The 18,952-nt window shown below is 42.4% G+C and overlaps 1 protein-coding gene across 1 annotated transcript in view; it reads right to left on the bottom strand.

Moving 5' to 3' along the window:
* LOC117743960 (cGMP-dependent protein kinase 1-like) overlaps positions 1–8,381 on the bottom strand; it is a 78,311-nt gene extending 69,930 nt beyond the window's left edge. Inside the window, exons 1-2 of the mRNA XM_034551961.1 lie at positions 7,734–8,381; positions 1,410–1,576 (exon numbers count right to left, since the gene is read on the bottom strand). Coding sequence (XP_034407852.1) covers positions 1,410–1,576; positions 7,734–8,128 — 562 coding nt within the window. The 5' untranslated portion in view covers positions 8,129–8,381. The remainder of the gene's footprint in view (positions 1–1,409; positions 1,577–7,733) is intronic.
* Positions 8,382–18,952: the final 10,571 nt, after the last annotated feature.

The raw sequence follows: 18,952 nt of genomic DNA, 5'->3' as shown, positions 1-18,952 counted from the left end.
TACTAACCAAAAATATTTTTGTTCAGTTTCTTTATTCTGTATTCCCTCTCTTTGTTCTGCCATGTTGTTCAGGTTTAGAGGAAATTATTTCCACCATGAAACTGTCATGTCCAGGAAACTGTCATGTTAAATTAATAAGTTTCGTGTCTTGTGTCCATGCTCGTGATTTCCTGTTTTATTGTGAAAGTCAACTCTCCTCTTGTTTCAGGCAACTTGTTCCTTCCCCTGTGTGTTTCTCCTCTGGTCTGATTGTCTGCCTCGCTCCTGATTGTTTCCACCTGTGCCCTTACCCTGTGTATATATTGTCTGCTCCCTTTGTCCTGGGCCAGTTCGTCTTGTCTTTTGTGCCAGAGAACCAGCCATTTTCATGGAATCATCAGATCATGATTTTGTTACTTTGTTCATGTAGATTTTCTGTTTGTATGTTTCCAGTTAATTAAATCTGAGATTTTTGTTGTTACTTTGCTTTGAGTCCATATTAGATCAGTTACACCGTCCATGTAATTGTATTAGAGAGCGAAATGCAAGTAATTAGGGTTTTAAAGAGGCAGCAAGCAATAAGAGCAAGTATAATCCAACATCCTTGACCATGCTTACTTTCACATGCACACACATGCACACACATGCACACACACACTCGACACAATTACATATTTTTAAATAAGCACAGGTGTCTTTTTGCCTCTTCCTGCACTGTGATATTCATGTATCTCTGTTATGTTTGTTTAATTTTAATTTTATTCTTTGAATTGTGCAACATAAATAAATACAAAATAAGTAAATAGTCATTTAGACATTCTATTTTTTTATATTTTAATCTATATTAGGTTGGTGAATGTCTAAAGTTCACCTCTATGTAATGATCAGTCATATTGTCCAAGAATTGACTGAGACCATTTTCCCTGAGGTCAAATCTATTGTCATTGACGAGGGCTCTCTGAACATTTTGTAGCAGTATCGGTTGTGAGAAATCATGTAGCAAAAATGCCCTTTCACAAATCCCATCAGCGCCAGGCATCATGGACTGTTGTTCTTGTCATCGGAGCTCACACTGATACACTCAGGCTCATTTCACCGCCCCCCAAAAAAAGAATGAATACAAAAAAACCATGCTGAATGGGAAGGAAATAGAAAGGATCACAGCATCCCATAAAATCAATGGGACATGAGTGAATCATCGTGCATCACAAAGTGATGTTTTTAATTTTAGTTCATCGCTCTGCCGAAAACCCATCAATAATGCCCTTTCATTTCTTTTCTGTCATTGTCCTGCTGGTGCTTTTACAGCTCACCAGACACAGTCCAACAGAGCCACTTGAATATGTCTAAAAAGAGTAGATCTTCTTTATGGGGTCAGCCTGCTTTCATTTCATTGCAGAACACGTTTACCTTGGTGCATGTACTCTTACCTTCCATGACGTAGACCAGTGAGCCCACATCGCCTTCCTTAATGATGCAGCTGTCCTTTCCATAGTCCACGGGGTACATGCAGTCCACGATCTCTTGAATCTGCGACAGCTCCAGGTTCTTCATGAAGTCGTTGTCCAAGATGGCCTCCTTGATCAGATCCTTGGACCTGAAGACAAGGCGAAACAAAATGAGACCATCACTGTGCAAACAGATTCACATGGCATTGGGTTTTTCTCTTTTTAGTAGAAAAACATGAGATAGGATTAGGAATATAAATTAGAGTCTAAATGTATCACACATACACAAATCGCAGGCAAAAACCTTAGCTGGGACTAAAATATTGTCGGAAGGGTGTTGACTAGTTCAACATGCATGTAAATAATTTTGAATGAATTACAAATTTCCCTTAAACTGCATAGCAGCTTTTCCAAAAATACACCACTATTTCAAAGACGTCGAGATGGAACCTTGTTGTTCCCTCTCAATGCTACTACAAGTCAATAAATAGCCTTTCTAAATCCGTACTTAATGGAAGCAAGTTGTTTGGATTCTTCTGAGAGCCAACAAGGCCTTCAGACTGTGGAGTCATTGGGGCATTCCACAGGTAAGTCTTTTTTGTAATGACTATGCATGGAAGGGAGAAAATCTAATTAACTGTGAAACGTGCAGTCACCATGGTGCAGCTCGGTGCACAGAGCACTTTGTCAGGCGGCTTTAAAGGGGACATTATGTCAAATTATCATTTGGAACAAGGAGTACACATTAGATGCTAACTATGAACCATCAACGGAGGAGAGAAAATTGTTCATTAGAGGTGTCCACATGTTGACAGGCGCAGTGAAGGTTTGAACCGTCAAAACAAGTGTCCAGAGATGGGAGAGAAATCTAAAGCAGACCCGACTCCAGAAAGTAAGTTTAGATCACTAATTCATTAAAGCATAAACTCATCAGAGTCACAGTTGCTCGTATGGCCCGTTTTGTGTCAGCTGGACGAATAAAGTTTTTTAAAAATGTATCAAGGTTAAGTCAACAAGGATTCCCCTCTTGCTAAACTCTTGCAAGTAGGATTCAAGGGCACTCGTGAACTGCCTTGTCTTTTTGCACTCTGTGCCCTTTTCAGAAACTGATTTCCGGGTGCATTGTTGATGCTGATCTCCCGAGGAGCTTAAAGCTAAAAGGGCAAATAACCTGAAAGGCATTTATAAAGCAGTGCCCCCACAACCCACAGGCTTCTCTGACCTGCTGCAAACCCAAAGCAAAGTCCTGCACAAAACACACAGCAACACAAACTTCAAGCTCTGACACTTCAGTGTCTGCAAACCCCTCTGAACATTCATGGTGTGATGTTGGGTTTTATAGTCAACGTCTTACTTCTCCTTAAGGGCGTATCTCGATTTTTTAAGGTCACACGACCGCTTCTCTCTCAACTTTTGAGACACATCAAATCTGTGAAGAGACACTGTTGCTCTTTTTTTTTAGATGAAAAACTGCGAGTGATGCGCTGAATAACAGCTCCTATCAGAATTTGTACACGATCAGCTGAGTGATTAGTTTTGGTTTGAGTCTCAAAATAAAGTGCTATCAATAACATCAAAAAACAAGATTCTTATAATGTGTGCTTTATTCAGGGTTTCAAGGCCAACAAATACTGCTTTTACGTGAGGAGCTGCATTACTAAAGACCAACACAATCTACTGTGAAAACACAAAATACCTACTTAGTTATTTACAGTGCAAACACTTTGATGGATTGGATAATAATCTCAGTGGAAGGTCAGAAATACTAGTATGTTGAATTTTTAACATGTAAATGCCACTGAACAAAAGTCAGATTTTCAGACAACGCCTTCTTATGGTAACACCATTATCTCAGATTTTCCCATTAGTTGTGGACATGCCTTTTCAGCCTTACTAAAGGGAACTCCTTTGTTAGACACAGATATGAGAAGGAAGAAAGAGACAGTGGGGTAACAAGCAGCCAAAGTATCAGGATTTGTATCTATTTGAACTTTAGACAGTGCAGCAACTAAGATGATCCAATGGCTCCTTTGTATCTTATTTCGCCCTCGAGCGTCAGAACAAGGTAGTCCTGGGTATTGAGTATAAGAGACTGAGGTGTTGCACCTATTTTTAAATTCCCGTCCCGCAATCTATGTTTTTCAAACCTCCTTTTTTTTAAGCAGAGACTGAGACGATGATTTAAACTTAACTACTGCAGTGCCCCGTTAAAAACATGCCTGTTCAGATCAGACTGATTGCTTGGCCTGTGGTATTGCTGTCTGCAGCTTTCTCTAGAACCGCTCAATCCAAACAGTTCACCCTCAACGATGCGCTGCCTTTGGTCTTGAGCAATACACCTGTCATATCTGCATCGCACACCCGTCACCGGCAGAAACACCAGTGAAATACAACCTGGCGGGTTTCTTTCCCTGTGAACTAGACATTACTGTTATGTCTGGGGCCCCCAGTTAAAAGGGCTCCAATCAGCTACATATTTATATTGATATTAAGATATGAAAAATGGTAAAATAAATTAGCCTGATAGAGAAATGTTTGGTTATGTTGACTATTTTAGGCCTTTACAAAGCCATTCTGTTGCTAAGGCAACCGATCTGGCCTAAGTACTCGGCCTTGCTTTTTACTTCCTGTCAGCTGCTTTTTTTTTTACATGCATTGTGAATACTTTTGTTGTCAAGGCTGAAAAGGTCTATTCAAAGTTATGTTTGTATCCAGGTGAAAGCTTAGCCTTGAATCGAAGTTCAAAATGTAAGTAGCGTTCGATTGTGCTGATATGCCTCTGTCATCCTTCACTTGAATTTATAAATGAATGATTAAATGCAGGCCAGTTTACTATGCTGTGGTCGACGATATTCTCACACGGAGAAGGTCTTTTTGTGAATTTTTTTTTCCGCCTATCCTTCTTCTCCCACTGCCAAAAGCCAACATTCATGGTTAACGTCAGAGAATGAAGGAAAGTAAAGCGAGACGGCGTTATCTTTGGGAGTTATTTATGCGGCGAAAACGTTAATATTAGTGTTCAAAGTTTGTATGGCAAGTTTACACATGAGTGGGTTTGAGTGGCGCTGTTCCTGTAGGCTATCCCCTCGCACTTGTTGACTCCAGGGAAGTGTAGAAAAGTTGGGTTGTAACGTTAGTTTATTCAGCACCCATGTGTAAGGAGACTATCTGCAGCAAAAGTGACCTGCAGTCCTGTAAGGTACGACATACTCGACTGTCGGCAGAGCACTGAAGCACTGAAACCTCGCCTGAGTCCTAAAACCCTGAAACTAATTGATACATCTAATCGTAATAGGGCATCTTTGGTATCAATATCAATAACTTACCACCATCAAATTGTTGATGATATTTAATTTAATTTAATTTAATTTAATTTAGGAATGTCAGACTGCTCTCACCATATTGTTTCCTATTATTATCAGGTAGTGGCACTAATGTCCTTTGTTTAGCTAACGTTAGGCGGCAGTATCTCTGCTGAGACAAAACCGTTAATGTTGGTAAAAAATAACCATTGTGAGGTGTTAACGAAACCAAATTTACAGCCCACATCATTAAGTCCAGCCATCCAGTCCATTAAAATCTGCCTGAAGCTCTGTGGTGGGCACGTGAAGTCATGTGGCGGTTGTGTAGTTGGTTTATAGACTAATGTTAGCTTTGTACATCTTCGGTTTGCTTTAACGCCTCAAAGGGCATTAAAGTGGTGTTCATTTGTGATGATTATCTTACTGAACACATGGTGTAAGTGTCATAAACGTTTGTTTGCCAAAGAGTTTAGGCTCCAAAAATACTTCAGCCCTGCAGCACTCTAGCCAAAGAACATGTCGCTTGGCCAAATTGCACCAATTTAAAAAAAGCACTTCCTCGGGTCCCCAGTAATACACCTGCTAAATGTGAAGTAGATCGGATGGACAATTCTAGAGATAGATTATTTGCTTTGTAGCTAGTTGTTGGCATCTCTAGGTTTAGGGAGTGATCCTTAATAAAGGTGTGACGTGATAGTCTAGGCTGTGATGATCCTTGAGATGTTCCAACTGAGTTAATGATGCTTTAACTTTTCTTAATTGTATCCGCTGTATAGCAGAACTCTGCATATCATTAACTTAGCTAACAGGAATGAATTGGAAATCCATTATGTTCCCGGAATAGACCCTCTTTCTGTTACTTTACTCCCAGGAGATTTCTGAACTTCTCAACCCTAATCTGGACCCCTCAATTTGGGCCTCTGATAGCAACGTCTTCTAACCAGACCCTTATAAAAACATCTGCTTTCCTCTCCTATCCTGTGAGGATGATATATTTGCCTTCATCCCATCGTGAAGTTTAGGGCTGAGCAAGATCAGCCTTCCTTAAAAGGAGAAAATATGCTCTTTTGGGAGGAAAAAAATGGTGGGAGAGGCTAACCAAAATAAGGGACAGACAGAGGGAAAAGGAGGGGATAGCGTATGTGTAAGGAATGGTATATGGGTTCTGTAATGAAGATAAAGTGGGTGAGAATAAAAGAAAAATCTAAACATTTAGCCAAATCCAACAGACAGTATCGCTCCACTTCAATAACCAAAACAAAATGAAAACGTAATGGAGCTGTTTTCATCTCATGAGCGTACTTGCGTAATTTATTAAAAAAGAAAGGTTTTCTATTCTTCTTTATCTCTGTCTATCTAGTGAATGATAAACTAATAGTAGACCAGTTCTCAAACATGATCAAGTAATTTGCATTAAACAGTCGGCTTCTTTACAATCATAATCGTTCATGTATCTGTGCATGAGAAGAAGGCTAAATGTCCCGTATGAAAAGGTGTGGCTGACACTCAGAGCATCAAAGCTGTAGTTCAGAGACTTTGATGGAAGTTCAAACTACATCTTGGTAAGAAGTGGTTCATTTTAATCTTCCAGGGTTCCTGTGGGGATCAATCATTATCTTCCCTTCGTAATTGACAGATGATTGCATTGAAACTCAGAGTGGTCGAGACATCAAAATCGGTTGTTTGAAAAATGTCAATATGCAGGACAAAGGTTGTTCCTGTTTTTTGGTTGGAAAAGGCTGATAATAACTAACTTACCATCAAGGTCTCACTAAAAGCCTCTTTGGGAAATCTCTTCATGAAGATATGTGCACAATATAAGCGTATTATCATAATGAAATGGTCACTGTATTTGGTTCTCCTCATCTGCCATTCCAAGCTTTCCAAGGGTCTCACGCTTACAGCGAGGCAAACAAAACAAAACACAACACAAAAAAACAGAGAGCTTTCTGTGTTTTTAGCCAACGCACAGAGCTGTCAGATATTACAAAGACTAATGGCCTTTCCCCTCTCAGATAAAAGAAACCCCCTTCATTTTTGTATCTTCTTTCAGGAAATCAACCCTTGGAGGTTTGTTTGTTTGCGTGTCGCAAGATAAATGACATTCATACTGACGCATCTGATCTCTCTGCAAAGTCTGAAATTTTTTTTTCATATTATGGATTTTAAAGTAGATATTAAAGCAATGATTTGAACACTACATTCGACTCATTCTATATGATTTGACATGTATGAGATGCATATCAAAGCTGGATTTAGTTTTGAAATGTATTCAATTATACTCAATGTGCTTACAGAATGAAGAGTGGATGTTCGTCCTGTCCACCAGGGGGATAAGCGTATTGATTCATAATGACACAACCTTCAAGTTCAAACCCAACAGACAGCTGGATTATTTCACAACAGATGGCTATTTTAACCAGACCTCGTGGTGCAGAGCTGAGCAGGAGAGAGATGTTTGGGTGAGAGTTTGAAAAGAGAAAAGAGGGAGAGACAGAGAGGAGTTCGAGACAAATCATAAGGTGAAGATGCCCAGAGAGCCTGTTAAGACTGCCTGTCACAGAATCTGCAGCATGTATAAAATTGAAACTGGTACATTACACAAAGCTAGCTCTCTAAACATATAATTCCCATCCCTGGTTGGCATTTAATTTCACTCATGCCAAGCTGTGATCAGACTTATTGATATCCAGCCTTTTATCACTAAGCTGCTGATAATCCTATTGATACGCTCATTTTCATAGTTGATGGCATCATATCAGTGTGTGTGCGCGCGTGCGTGCGTGTGTGTGTGTGCGCGCGTGTGTGTGTGTGCGTGCTAGAGAGCACCGCCACATCCATATTTGCTACAGGTGCCATACCTGCTACGCCACACGTAACATTACGCACAGGAATCAGAAAGGTGACAACGGGTGAATGAACTCATACCGGAGCGCAACAGCTATTGCAACAAAAAAAAATGTAAATATGATGAACGTTATGCCTTCATAATTTGGACACCTACTGTGGGCTTTTGGGGTAGAAAGGTAGGGTGACATGGCTAAGATCCTGGATGTCGAAGGCTGTGGGTTCGGCCGATATTGCCTGCCTCTTCGTCCGCTGCTGGTCGTGCAGCTCATTCTGCTTGTGGACCTGCTGGGTTGCCGGTTTGATAACGGAGCGGTATTTGTCCAGCTCGGTCTGTAGTCTCTGTATAAGCTCGTCTTTCTGGTCGAGCTCGAGCTCCAGCTCGTCGATAAGCGCGTCTCTCTGTCGCAGCTCCTCGATCTTCTCCTGGAGCGCGTACTGGAGGTCACGCAATGTGCCCATTTCAGATGGCGACGAGCGACTTCCCGATAAGTTTATCGAAAGGTATTTGGAGGCGAGTCTTTGTCCCCTCTCCTCTGCCACGCTGCTCATGAACTTTATCCGGCATGAACAGCTTCAGGGGATGCAGCCCTGCGGGGGAATCCTCGTCGCTGTCCTTCACTTGCGGATGTTGGGAATGTAAGCGAAAGTATGTTCGGCGATTTCCAAGGTGAGCCCGTAAAGCGTCTCAACCACTATCACGTAAAGTTTGCCCTCTCCCGCTCTCTCTCTCTCTCTTGCTCTCTCTCTCTCTCTCTCTCTCTCTCTCTCGCTCCCTCTCCCTCTTCCCTGTCTCCTCCCTCCCTCCGTCGGCGGTGTGAGAGCGGAGCACAGTCCTCTACGAGTGCGTCAGGCTGCGACCCGGAGAGAGCGCATGGCGAGGAGGGCGCCTACAGGAATCCGTGGCACGGTGCAGTCTGCCACTCCGGAGAGAGTCGCGCTCCTCTCACATGAATAATGGACTCGGTGAGAAAAGCCACTTCTCGGAGAACCGTGCCATCATACCTCAGCAGATCGCCCCGAGGGCTGCTGAGTTTACAAATAGATGAGCACCGGAGCCTTAATGGCAGTTGAAGGTGATGGAAACTTAATGACCCTCAATGTTAAAAATAAACAACCATCCATCCATCTTTTAGGGAAGGAGACTGCAATGTTTTGTGTCGGACTAACTGAGTATTTTGTCTACATGGACAGAAATGCAATGCTCCATATTTGAACCTAAATTATACCTTGGGCATACCGTGTAGGTTAAAGTGGAAAAGGGGCAATTGAAGGTGCTAAAGGCGAAATATGATGTCAGCAGCACCAGCAGACATCAATATGCCAAAGTATGCAGAGGCTCGCGACTCTTCACAGCAGCCCCACATTCCTCATGTCATCTGTCTGCGTTGACTGTGCGCGCCGCTGCCGTCTGTCTACATTATACCAATGAGCCATCCGAAGCTCAGCGAAAAGCATTTGGCCTAATGTGCTCTGGACAAATTCAGGGGACGGTAAACTGCCAAGGACAATCTAATAGGGTGAGGAGCCACAGCAGCGATGACTGAGATGAGAGGATGGGAAGTCGCCGGGCTGACTGAGGACAAGAAGGAGAGTGAGGGAGAGTTCTTTGGCTGGTAGGAAAAGGTGTTTTTCCTTCGGGGGTAAATGGCATCTTTTTCCTGCCAAAAAGCGTTCAAACAACCCTGGAGAGAGATAGTTGTTCTAATAATAGATCGCAGCTGCCCTCTTGTGGTGGGAACAAGCATCAACTCAGGCAAACAACAATAAGGTGGCATTGGCCAACGTGCCCAACACGTAATGATCCTCCTATGTTGTATGTAGCATTGCCTCAGCGGGGGGGGGGGGGGACTGAAATAGGTACCCTTTACTATGTATAATGAACAATGACTTCTTCCATTGCAAATACTGACATGCGCAGTAGCCCTGTGTGCAATACGTGTGAAACAAATGCACATTGAAGCAAACAATGCTAAACGGCTTTCAGACAACAGCGGAATAAAAAAGTAGGAATGAGATAAAGCAACTGCGAGGAACACCTGTTCCACAAACAATTCTGTTTAGAGTCATTAAAGTAATAGCTTTATATCGTTCCCTCTCCAAAGAGGTGTTTTAATGAAGAAAAGGCAGCCTTTCTCCTTTATATCAATTAAAAACCATCATCTTTTCTTGTAATCTCTGTCAAGGGAAGGGTGCAGGACACAAATCCTGATCAGCAGCAATGTTTCCTTTATATCAGGAAACTGCAGGTGCCTGGAGACTTCAGGCTCTTTCCAGTCCAGTGTTGCATCCCCACATCCTCCCATCATCAAAAGGCCCTCCCACTGTCCTTCAAAGCACCTCTGCGCTTTAAATTTCACCTCTCTAACCATCCAGCTCAGCCCTTTTCCTATGCAGATCAATAGAAACAGTATCCTTTGCTCCATACTGCGGTAATCCGATGAGCGGGGCGGGACGCCGGCTGGTGCCACGTCCTGACTCTAATGGGGGTCACACTGTCTCCGACCCCGCAGCGGCCCAGCGGGCACGGCAGCGCAGGCCGACCCCTTCCTCCAGACACTTGCACTGCGAGAGCGTTCATGACACTTTAGAAACGCAAACGGGTTTACTTCCGTATCACTGCATGGCCATGTGCGATTAGCCTAGTCGTCCACTGAAGGCCCATTCAAGCACTTATTTTGTCTAATCATCTGGTTTACTCTTTGACCATTTTGAGAATGAACCATGGTCCTAAAGGTTGACAACAGATGATTTGTATTCTTTGAATGTAGCTTTTTAGTCATTTTTTCTGAATGAACCTTGGTCATTCATGACCTCCGTACTTCATTCTTAAAAGTTTTTCATTTTTTCTGTTAGTTTGAATGCACACTGAGCACCTGTTAACAAGTGCAAATGAGGAACCTGCCCTGTCTGTGGGTTAATATTACAAATGAAGAATGGAAATTGTATAGCCATCTTAATAAAGTTAACCCCATTGTCTATTGCATTAATTCAGTCACGTTTCTGCCTGTGTCTGTGTGTGTGTGTGTGTGTGTGTGTGTGTGTGTGTGTGTGTGTGTGTGTGTGTGTGTGTGTGTGTGTGTGTGTGTGTGTGTGTGCGTTGGCGAGTGTGTGTGTGTGTGTGTATGTATGTGTGTGATATCCATATAGTAAGTAATTATACCCGATGAAATTCTGATAATAGGAATGGGGATGAGAAGAAATTAAAAGAAGAGGACAAAGAGGGTCAAACTTTTTGGTGTGAGCAATTACAGCAAAGGGAAAAGTATGAGGTACCAACTGATTACTATTCAGCTTGAGGACTTATTTGAAACCCTCAAATTCAGAACAACCATATTGTGAATCTAAAACGAGCACCTAAAGGTGATGAAGGAAGCATATGGTCAAACAAAGCGTTTTCTAATGGAGTATTAAATATCCTCAGACATGCACTTTGGGTCCTCAGCGTCCAGCTCCTAAAAGCCAATAATGCATCGCACTTCCTCTTGTCTGTGTCCTGTGGGACTGCCTTGATGGATCTGATCAATTAGGAGCTCTTTCTGAAGCTGCCTTGAAGCTGCGTCATCGGCCCCCAAGAATGAAAGTGCTCGTCCATTCATGGCAAACGTCTCCATCTCTCATTTAGAAAAAAAAAGAAAAAAAAGTAAAAGGTAGAAAACAGGCAGAAGGAAAAGCTTTGTGGAGGGACAGGACACGGAAGTACACAATAACCTGCGTGTGTGTGTGTGTATGTGAGTGTGTTTAGAGTTACCATCAACACATGCACATTTCATTTTCAAGCACATTTCTATTGACAGCGACAAGAGTTGTGCTTCCCAATTACAGATTCACACGACCCATGGCAAAACAGTTTGATTCCGGTAGTGAAGAGAGAGAGAAAAAAAACACTCAAAGATATTTCAAGATGTAACACAAAGTTGGCACAAGGGCGCGATGGCGCAAATAAAGCACAAGCGCCTGCTCTTACCAGTCGGACTTTGCGTATTTCCGGAATGCCTGCCGTGACAGGTCCTGGTGCGTCTGCGGCTCCGCGGAGATGCCCTGCGCCCTGCGGGTCCTCGGTCCAATAAGTTGAGCGCTGGGCAAGACGGACTGACATTTGTGTAATTTTCTCTTCAGCTCTTGAATCTCATCTTCCCTGTCCGCCAGACGCCTCTCCAAGTCCCGTATCCTCTCCTCCTTTAGCAGTAGGATCTTGGCAAAGTCGTCCTCCAGGTCACTCATGTTGAAATCTAACGCTAAACTTTGCCACGATCCTCCGCGATACGGGCAACAAAAAAAACAACAACCCAATGACACTCCCAGTCCACGCGCAGGTTGTGAAAAAACGAACCCAAATCCCGCTCTCTAAGTACGTGCAGGGTGGAGATGCTCCCTTCACTGTCCACTTGTTTCTCAGGAGGAGGGAGCAACGCGGTGTTTAACGCCGGGGAGCGCACGGTTGATAGAGCAGCGCTGCGCTACAGTCCACTAACCCTCCGGGGATCCGCTGATGAGCCTTCATTGAGAAACCAATTACAGCATGCTCTTTCTCTCCAGAGGACACCGGGCAGGGCCGTCAAACTGGGCACCAAAGAGCCGAGACAACTCCTGTAGTTCCCCGCTTCGCACGCTGAAGAGGAAGCCCAGTGCTGCTGCTGTCAGATATGTGTTTACCATCTCTCTGCACAATCCCGAAAACACCCTTTGAGTGCAGTGTTAGACACCAACATCACCTCCCCGACCTATTGCAGCAGCAACAACAACAACAAATCAATTGTCCCGCTCCCGCACTCCTTTCGCAGGACAGTGGACCGGACTGTAGCTTGTTTGCAATGGTCACATGGTGTAGGCACACATCAGTGAGGGGAGAGCAGTGAGACAGATGGCCCGTGTCGAGGTTGCACTTCAGTATAGATGTGAAGATTCATTTACTTCATATTCATGTTTTATAGGATTAATGCGCCTTTTTTTTGTCAAGCCGATTGATTCTATCTAATCTGAATTCAAATGATGAACACAGTTGTTGTTTTTAAGTGCTTTGGACATGAACCACTAAATTCAGTCCCATTTGATGAACAACAAAGTACATCAAGTTGCATTTTAAATCTAGACTTATACAAGGAAATGGATGATTAAAAGTTGCAGATGCTAACAATTTTTTTTAAAGCGTCTGTTGTCATAATGCTTCCAGCATGAAGTTAATTGCACAACAGATCCGGAGCGCGTCGTTTTCATGATTAGAGTATAGCCTAATCAGTTTCCATACTTTGGCAACAGCGCTCATCACTTTCATCAGCAGTATGCTCTGCGGACTGAAGAGAGTTCAGTAATAGACCATCACTTCTCCCACTGTAATATTAATCTCCAAACCCAGCCTGTCATTTCTATGCACCATTCATTCTGCTGCCTAAATCTGTTTCAACTCAATGAATTCAGTGTGTGGGGGGGGGGGGGGGTTGGGGCTTATGGGTGCTAGGGGGGTGTTTCTGAGTTAAAAATAGAGTGAATAGATCTTCCCTTTGCTTGTGCGTTTCAACATATCTCACCCTTGTCTACTTCTTATTATTCCAACTTCTTATTGGGTGAGGGATGAACGCGTGGCTGTATAAGTCTTTTTCCAGCGTTCTAATACACATCGTTTGAATTTTTCTCTCCCATTTTTAACCCGCATCTCTCCTAAATGCATCTAAGAGGTGTATATCCCCATGACATGGTTGTAAACCCTCGTCTCCCATGGGACACTTGTCATATCCAGCTCAGCTGATGCGAGTCGTCAGGTTGCAGTGGCTGTCATCATGAAACACATATGATCTGCTTCTTTACTGCTGTTTCTCCCTGTGAGTGTGTTACATGTCTCACAGTAATGATGAGCGGCAAAGTGAATGCACTCGGCATTCAAAGACAAGGTGAGGACCCGGGTCCTGTTGTTATCAGTGATTGATTAATTATGTATGCAGTCGACACTGTGCCCATTATGACAGTGTTAAATTAAGTGTCATTTTCCGTGATCCTATCCACATCCACTGAGAATATGGGTGCACTGAGAAAGTCCATTCACAAAAAGGGCATTCATGCATTCAGAGAAAGAGAGTCAGAATATCATTAATCTTTGTCTTTGATCTTTTATGTTCTTATACCACAAAAAAATACCCCCACCATCATTTACATTCTGATCACATCATCACCATGACTATAGCAGCATCATCACTATTCCCCATGTTTACACAGAGTGAGTAATGCTGCACTTCCAGTTAGTTCTAGCTTGTGTTGTCTGAGCACTTCACGGGTCATCTCCCTTGGATGTTGTGGGTCAAGTAATGGACGCCAAGGTAACCCCGCTGCACCCAGAGATGGATGCTCTGACTGCGTTGCAAGAGTGCCCGTTCACAGGGGTCATTAAAGGTCATGATTGCCGAGTATCGCCGCAGGCTGCGGGCTCCATGTGCTTGTCTTTGCTGTGTTTCTGAAGCGTCTGGGCGGAGAAAAGCCGGTGCCCTCTCGTTCGCCTCAGGGACAGATCAGCTTACGGAAGAGACGAGGGCAGACATTAGTCACTGTTTTCCTGTAATACACTCACACACACACACACACACACACACAGAAGAAGAGAGCGGTATCTTGGGTATTCCCAGACATATGCTTGCACATCATTATCACCCACACGCACACACTTGCATACAGAGATTTATGTAACCATTCACAAAGTGAAAATCCCTGCAGACCCCCCCCCCCCCACACACACACACACACACAGACAAACACACACACACACACACACACACATGATCATGCCAGTATGGAAACCTCAGACGGGATTACTGTAAGTGTAAACTGTAAGAGAGGTATGCTGCGGTGTCTCTGGAGTATCTGTTATTTAAGCCCCCGATGTCTTTGATACTACATCTGACTGTGCTGTCTGTGTCTCTGCTGCCGTCAGAGTGAGACATCGCCAGCTGGCCGCCTGCCTGGGCCTGCCATCCCAGGAGATGGGAGAAGGAGAAAGACGGAGAGAAACATCCTGGGATGAGGACGGGAGAGATGCTTCAGCCCCGGGGCAATCTATTTCTGAGCCTCTCCAGTCCTGTAAAAACACAACGCAGCAAATCCTCCACTTTAGCAGCAATATCATCACATTTATGTAGTCTCACATTGTAACATGATATCGTATCGAGAGCAGCCGGCGTGAGACGATCACTCGGCTCACGCCGGAGATGGATAGAACCATAGCTCAGGAAATTGACTTAGCAAAACGCATTGACGATACTTACTTCCTGCTTTCCTGTATTAGCATTATCAAACTCAGATAGGTGACCGGTCACCGTTTCCTGGGCTGCAACTGACGATTGCTTTCATTATTCATTTCTTTCTCAATTAACCTCTGTGAAGATCATCGGTCCAAGCTAACTTGAGTTCCACTAGAGTATTTAAGAGAAGACTTACCATCTTTACAGTGGCTAGAATACATCTTTTTATATTAAAAGAGAACCACATTTCCCCTCTGCTTAACAGAGCGTTGTAGCATATTTTAACTCATTGTTTTACAGTGTTGGTTCACTCTCACTGCTGTCAGAGCTGTTTCTACAGTTTGCAACTTAGAGAATGATGAAAATGGAGCAAATACTGGACTTACATTCATTGGGTGGACAGAAACACAAATACAAGTGAATCCTTCATCACCATATAGATCACCTTTATAAGGATATAATGTGTCAGTGTTTACAGCTTGTTTCCACTGCCCAATTTTGTTGACATCTTTAAATTGCTTGTTTTCTCCAACCGACAGTCAAAAAGAAAATGATATTCCATAAAGAAAAACTAAAATCTTCATATTTGAGCGAATGTTTTATCATTTTTTTTACGTTATGAAAAGGGAAATATTTTATATGGTTGGATGTGCCTTGTGAGGTTTCTTAAGCAAAGCAAAAGAGAGAAAACAGAGGCAGGGGCAAGACGAATGTTACTAACACTAATCAGTCAATCAACTATTTTTTTATCACTGCAAAAAAAGTCTAATTAGAAAAAAGAAACTATACTGCAATTAAAAGATGACAGTGAGTGTGAGAATAAGCTTTGGTTCTGTTGTGACAGGGGGAAGAAATGTGTGTGTGTGTGTGTGTGTGTGTGTGTGAGGCGAACAGGAGGTCAGGAGTCACTGGTTGGAATGCTGCATTCCTGTCATCTTCCAGGTGTGCTGGGTGATTAACATTGTAAATGACCTCAGTCATTTGTACGGTGGCCCTGAAAGCTCAAAGCACAGCCTCAAACACGAGCAATCCCTAATTTGACAATGCAAAAAGCTAAAGAAATAGATATGGGCAAAATCAAATCTTTTTTGGAGCAAAAATAGAGGTAACATAAACTTTAACTTTAATCGAGGTTAAACGTTCTGATTTCATAATTCAGAACTTATTGCAAATATTTGCTGAAGTTGGCCCAATAGCCTCTAAAATATATTTAAACTGACAACATATCCTGGCAAATGCACACAATTTGTTAATCTGTGTATTTAGTGGGAGCTAAAGCTAGATCTTTGACAGTTTTTCTGTTAATCTCCATTGCTTGACAACATGTTATCTATCCATCCAACGTATCATATGAAAGGTTATTTCTAATTGTGTCAATATTTGCTTGTTACATGCATATATAGTCTTTTCACAAATCAACTTCACAGGAAAGAACTTTGTTTTGTTTGACTTATTTGGGTTTGGGAAAAGGTCAGGGTTGGTCTTGAAATAACTACGGAAGTTGCGTGACAATAAATCAGCGCTGTGACTTCTGGTTGAGCACAGGACATAGACAGCGGTCTCCCGAATAAGAGTCTAGGGTTTTAGTCTATTTGCATTACATTTCGTGATGCTGTATAAGTGTTGTCACATTGAACAAGATGTGCTCTATATTTTGCTTTGTTTAGTCTTTTTGTGTTTGCTTTAGTTGCATGTGTTGAGCTCTCAGGGCCACCGTACTCTGATGGGGTCTTCGACCTTGTGACAGAGGTCAACTGAAAATAGCAGTTCAGGGTAATAAATATGAATATCTAGCCGATAATGAGTATTTCATTAATTAATTTATACGTCCTTTGTTTTATTGATGTAAAATAAATTGGCTTTAGCAAATGAAAATACTTTGTTGTCGCACTCTAAGTCCTCTGATATTTCTTAGTCGTGATAAGCACATTGCTCTGAAGCTGTGTGGACAAACCGAGTGGACACATCAGGAGAAAACGTACAACAGCCAGGCGTATATCTTCATCAGCTCTTATCCCTCATGCCTGACTCCAGATGGCTCCATAATCAGCTCACCTTTCTTGGGAAAATGGATATTATGCCACTCTGCACTCGCTCGCTCGAAACAGGATTATGTTTTGCTCCTCTCACAATTCTCGGGTGAAACAGAGGTGTCTCTTTTCACGCCCGTCCCAAGCTGTTTGACACTTTATCATCTAGGAGCAGTGACGAAAGGGCTGTTATGTATAGTCATCACAGAAAAAATGACTTTCTGGATTCCTTAGTGTGTTATAGGCATTTGATTTAGGAGTTGACCTCTATAAATACAATATTATGGTATTATATTATATTTTACAGACAAAATTGTGGTGTAAATATGGATATTCATTTATTTCCATCACATGCATCTTGGTCGTCACAGCTTGCCCATCTCACTTTGCATCAGGGTTGAAATCCCTGACATAATTGATACCCAACTTAAAATCACTGACAAAGCCCTCGATGTATTGAATGAAAAGGGACATATTACATAAGCTGTGGAGAATCCCTCTCATCACTGAGGCTGCGAGACAACAAGTAGCCATCTTTCCTCCCCAGCTGGCCGTGCAGCAGCTGCACTAAAGCAACAAACTGATATAGCAGTAGAGGAAAAAGGAGGTAATTGATGGTTTTGAGTGAAATTAAATGACCCTGTTGACATCTTTAGCTCACCTCAGGCCTCTCACACATAGTCCTACATGCTTCACTCTCTCTCTCTCTCTCTCTCTCTCTCTCTCTCTCTCTCTCCATCTCGGCCTCTCTTCCTTCGTGTTTGTGTGAGCGAAAGCATGTGTTTGACAAGGTCGTCGCCTGCGACACATTTGCGATGAATAACCCGCCTTAGAGGATGAGCTGCTTCGTCTGTTTCTTGGAGCTCGAAACATGTGTTACAAAGCGATGTAGTTTGTCTCCAGAGAAGATCTTTTCCTCGTGTAATAAGCTGTAAACACACCTGAGATATGAGTCACATCGCTATAGGATCTACTAGCGTGCCATTATCAGGCTGTTAACAAGGAATGTGTTTAATGGACGCTCATATGAGAGAGAGCACCTCCCTCCCCCGGTGTAAACCATACCATATGGAGGCTGCACAACAAGGTGATTCTACTGGTAACAATGGTATTATCAACCATTTAGTTGAGTTTGATATCTTGTGGAAAAATAAGTTGAGCTTTACCCAACCTGACCGATAATCTCCAAAATATATATATAAAAAATTAAGATAATTAATGTATGTATGATGATTTTAATAATTATTCAAAAACATTCGCTTCTGATAGAAATATCCATTAATGGTAAAGATAGTTAAAAATAATGAAAACATTTGCATTTATAAAATTAAAACAAATAGTCTTCTGGTTATAAATTGTTCTTCATGTGAGAGATTTAATGTCACATGTGTTTATTGTTAAATCAGTATGTTTTTTCTCGAGATTTTTAGACAATGCTGTCACTAATAAGGTAAATACAGAATTATACTGATACTATTGGTAATTATTACATTTGTTCAGTGCTCAGTTTGTTTGGTATACCAAAGTTAACGATCAGCTAATTTACATCTGTATTCCCTGGGAAGGAAACAGAGATAAGAAAATAAACACACAATCCAACAGAGCCAAATTTAAGCCCACTGGTCCCTGTGGGCAAGACAACTTCAGCCCAAACTGTGCATTTAGATTGAAGCATAAAGGAAAACAAGTCAACAGGAAATCAAAACAACAACAACAACTGTGCGGTTAGTTGAGTCTTTGTGCCGAAAGCAACCGAGAAATCTGAAAAATATTCTTCTCTTGGAAAGTAATTCATTTTAAACATCAGATTCTTTTAAAGCTTTTAAGTCACCGTGGCCTGTTATTCAGACTCAGGTGAAGGCCTGCTATAAAAAGGGAAATATGTTTTATGTAACTTAGATGAAGTTTGATGCAACTTTTCTTTGAGATTTACAGTCTATGAGCTCTCCACCTCCCGCTGGAGCTCCAATTGAAGGTCAAAATGGGAGCAAAGCCGAATCTGTGTCTGTCTGCTGTGCTGCCAGAGGCCCCAGTGGAGTCGGATTTGAAGGAGTTTCTGGTGAAGCATGATTTCATTTGATTCTGCAACCCAGTGGCCGAGACGACAACTATTTAGAAAT

This window comes from Cyclopterus lumpus, chromosome 15 (genome assembly GCF_009769545.1).
Source record: "Cyclopterus lumpus isolate fCycLum1 chromosome 15, fCycLum1.pri, whole genome shotgun sequence".
Classification (NCBI taxonomy): Eukaryota; Metazoa; Chordata; class Actinopteri; order Perciformes; family Cyclopteridae; genus Cyclopterus; species Cyclopterus lumpus.
Note: the sequence above shows the minus strand (reverse complement) of the source record. Positions and strands in the feature narration are given on the sequence as shown.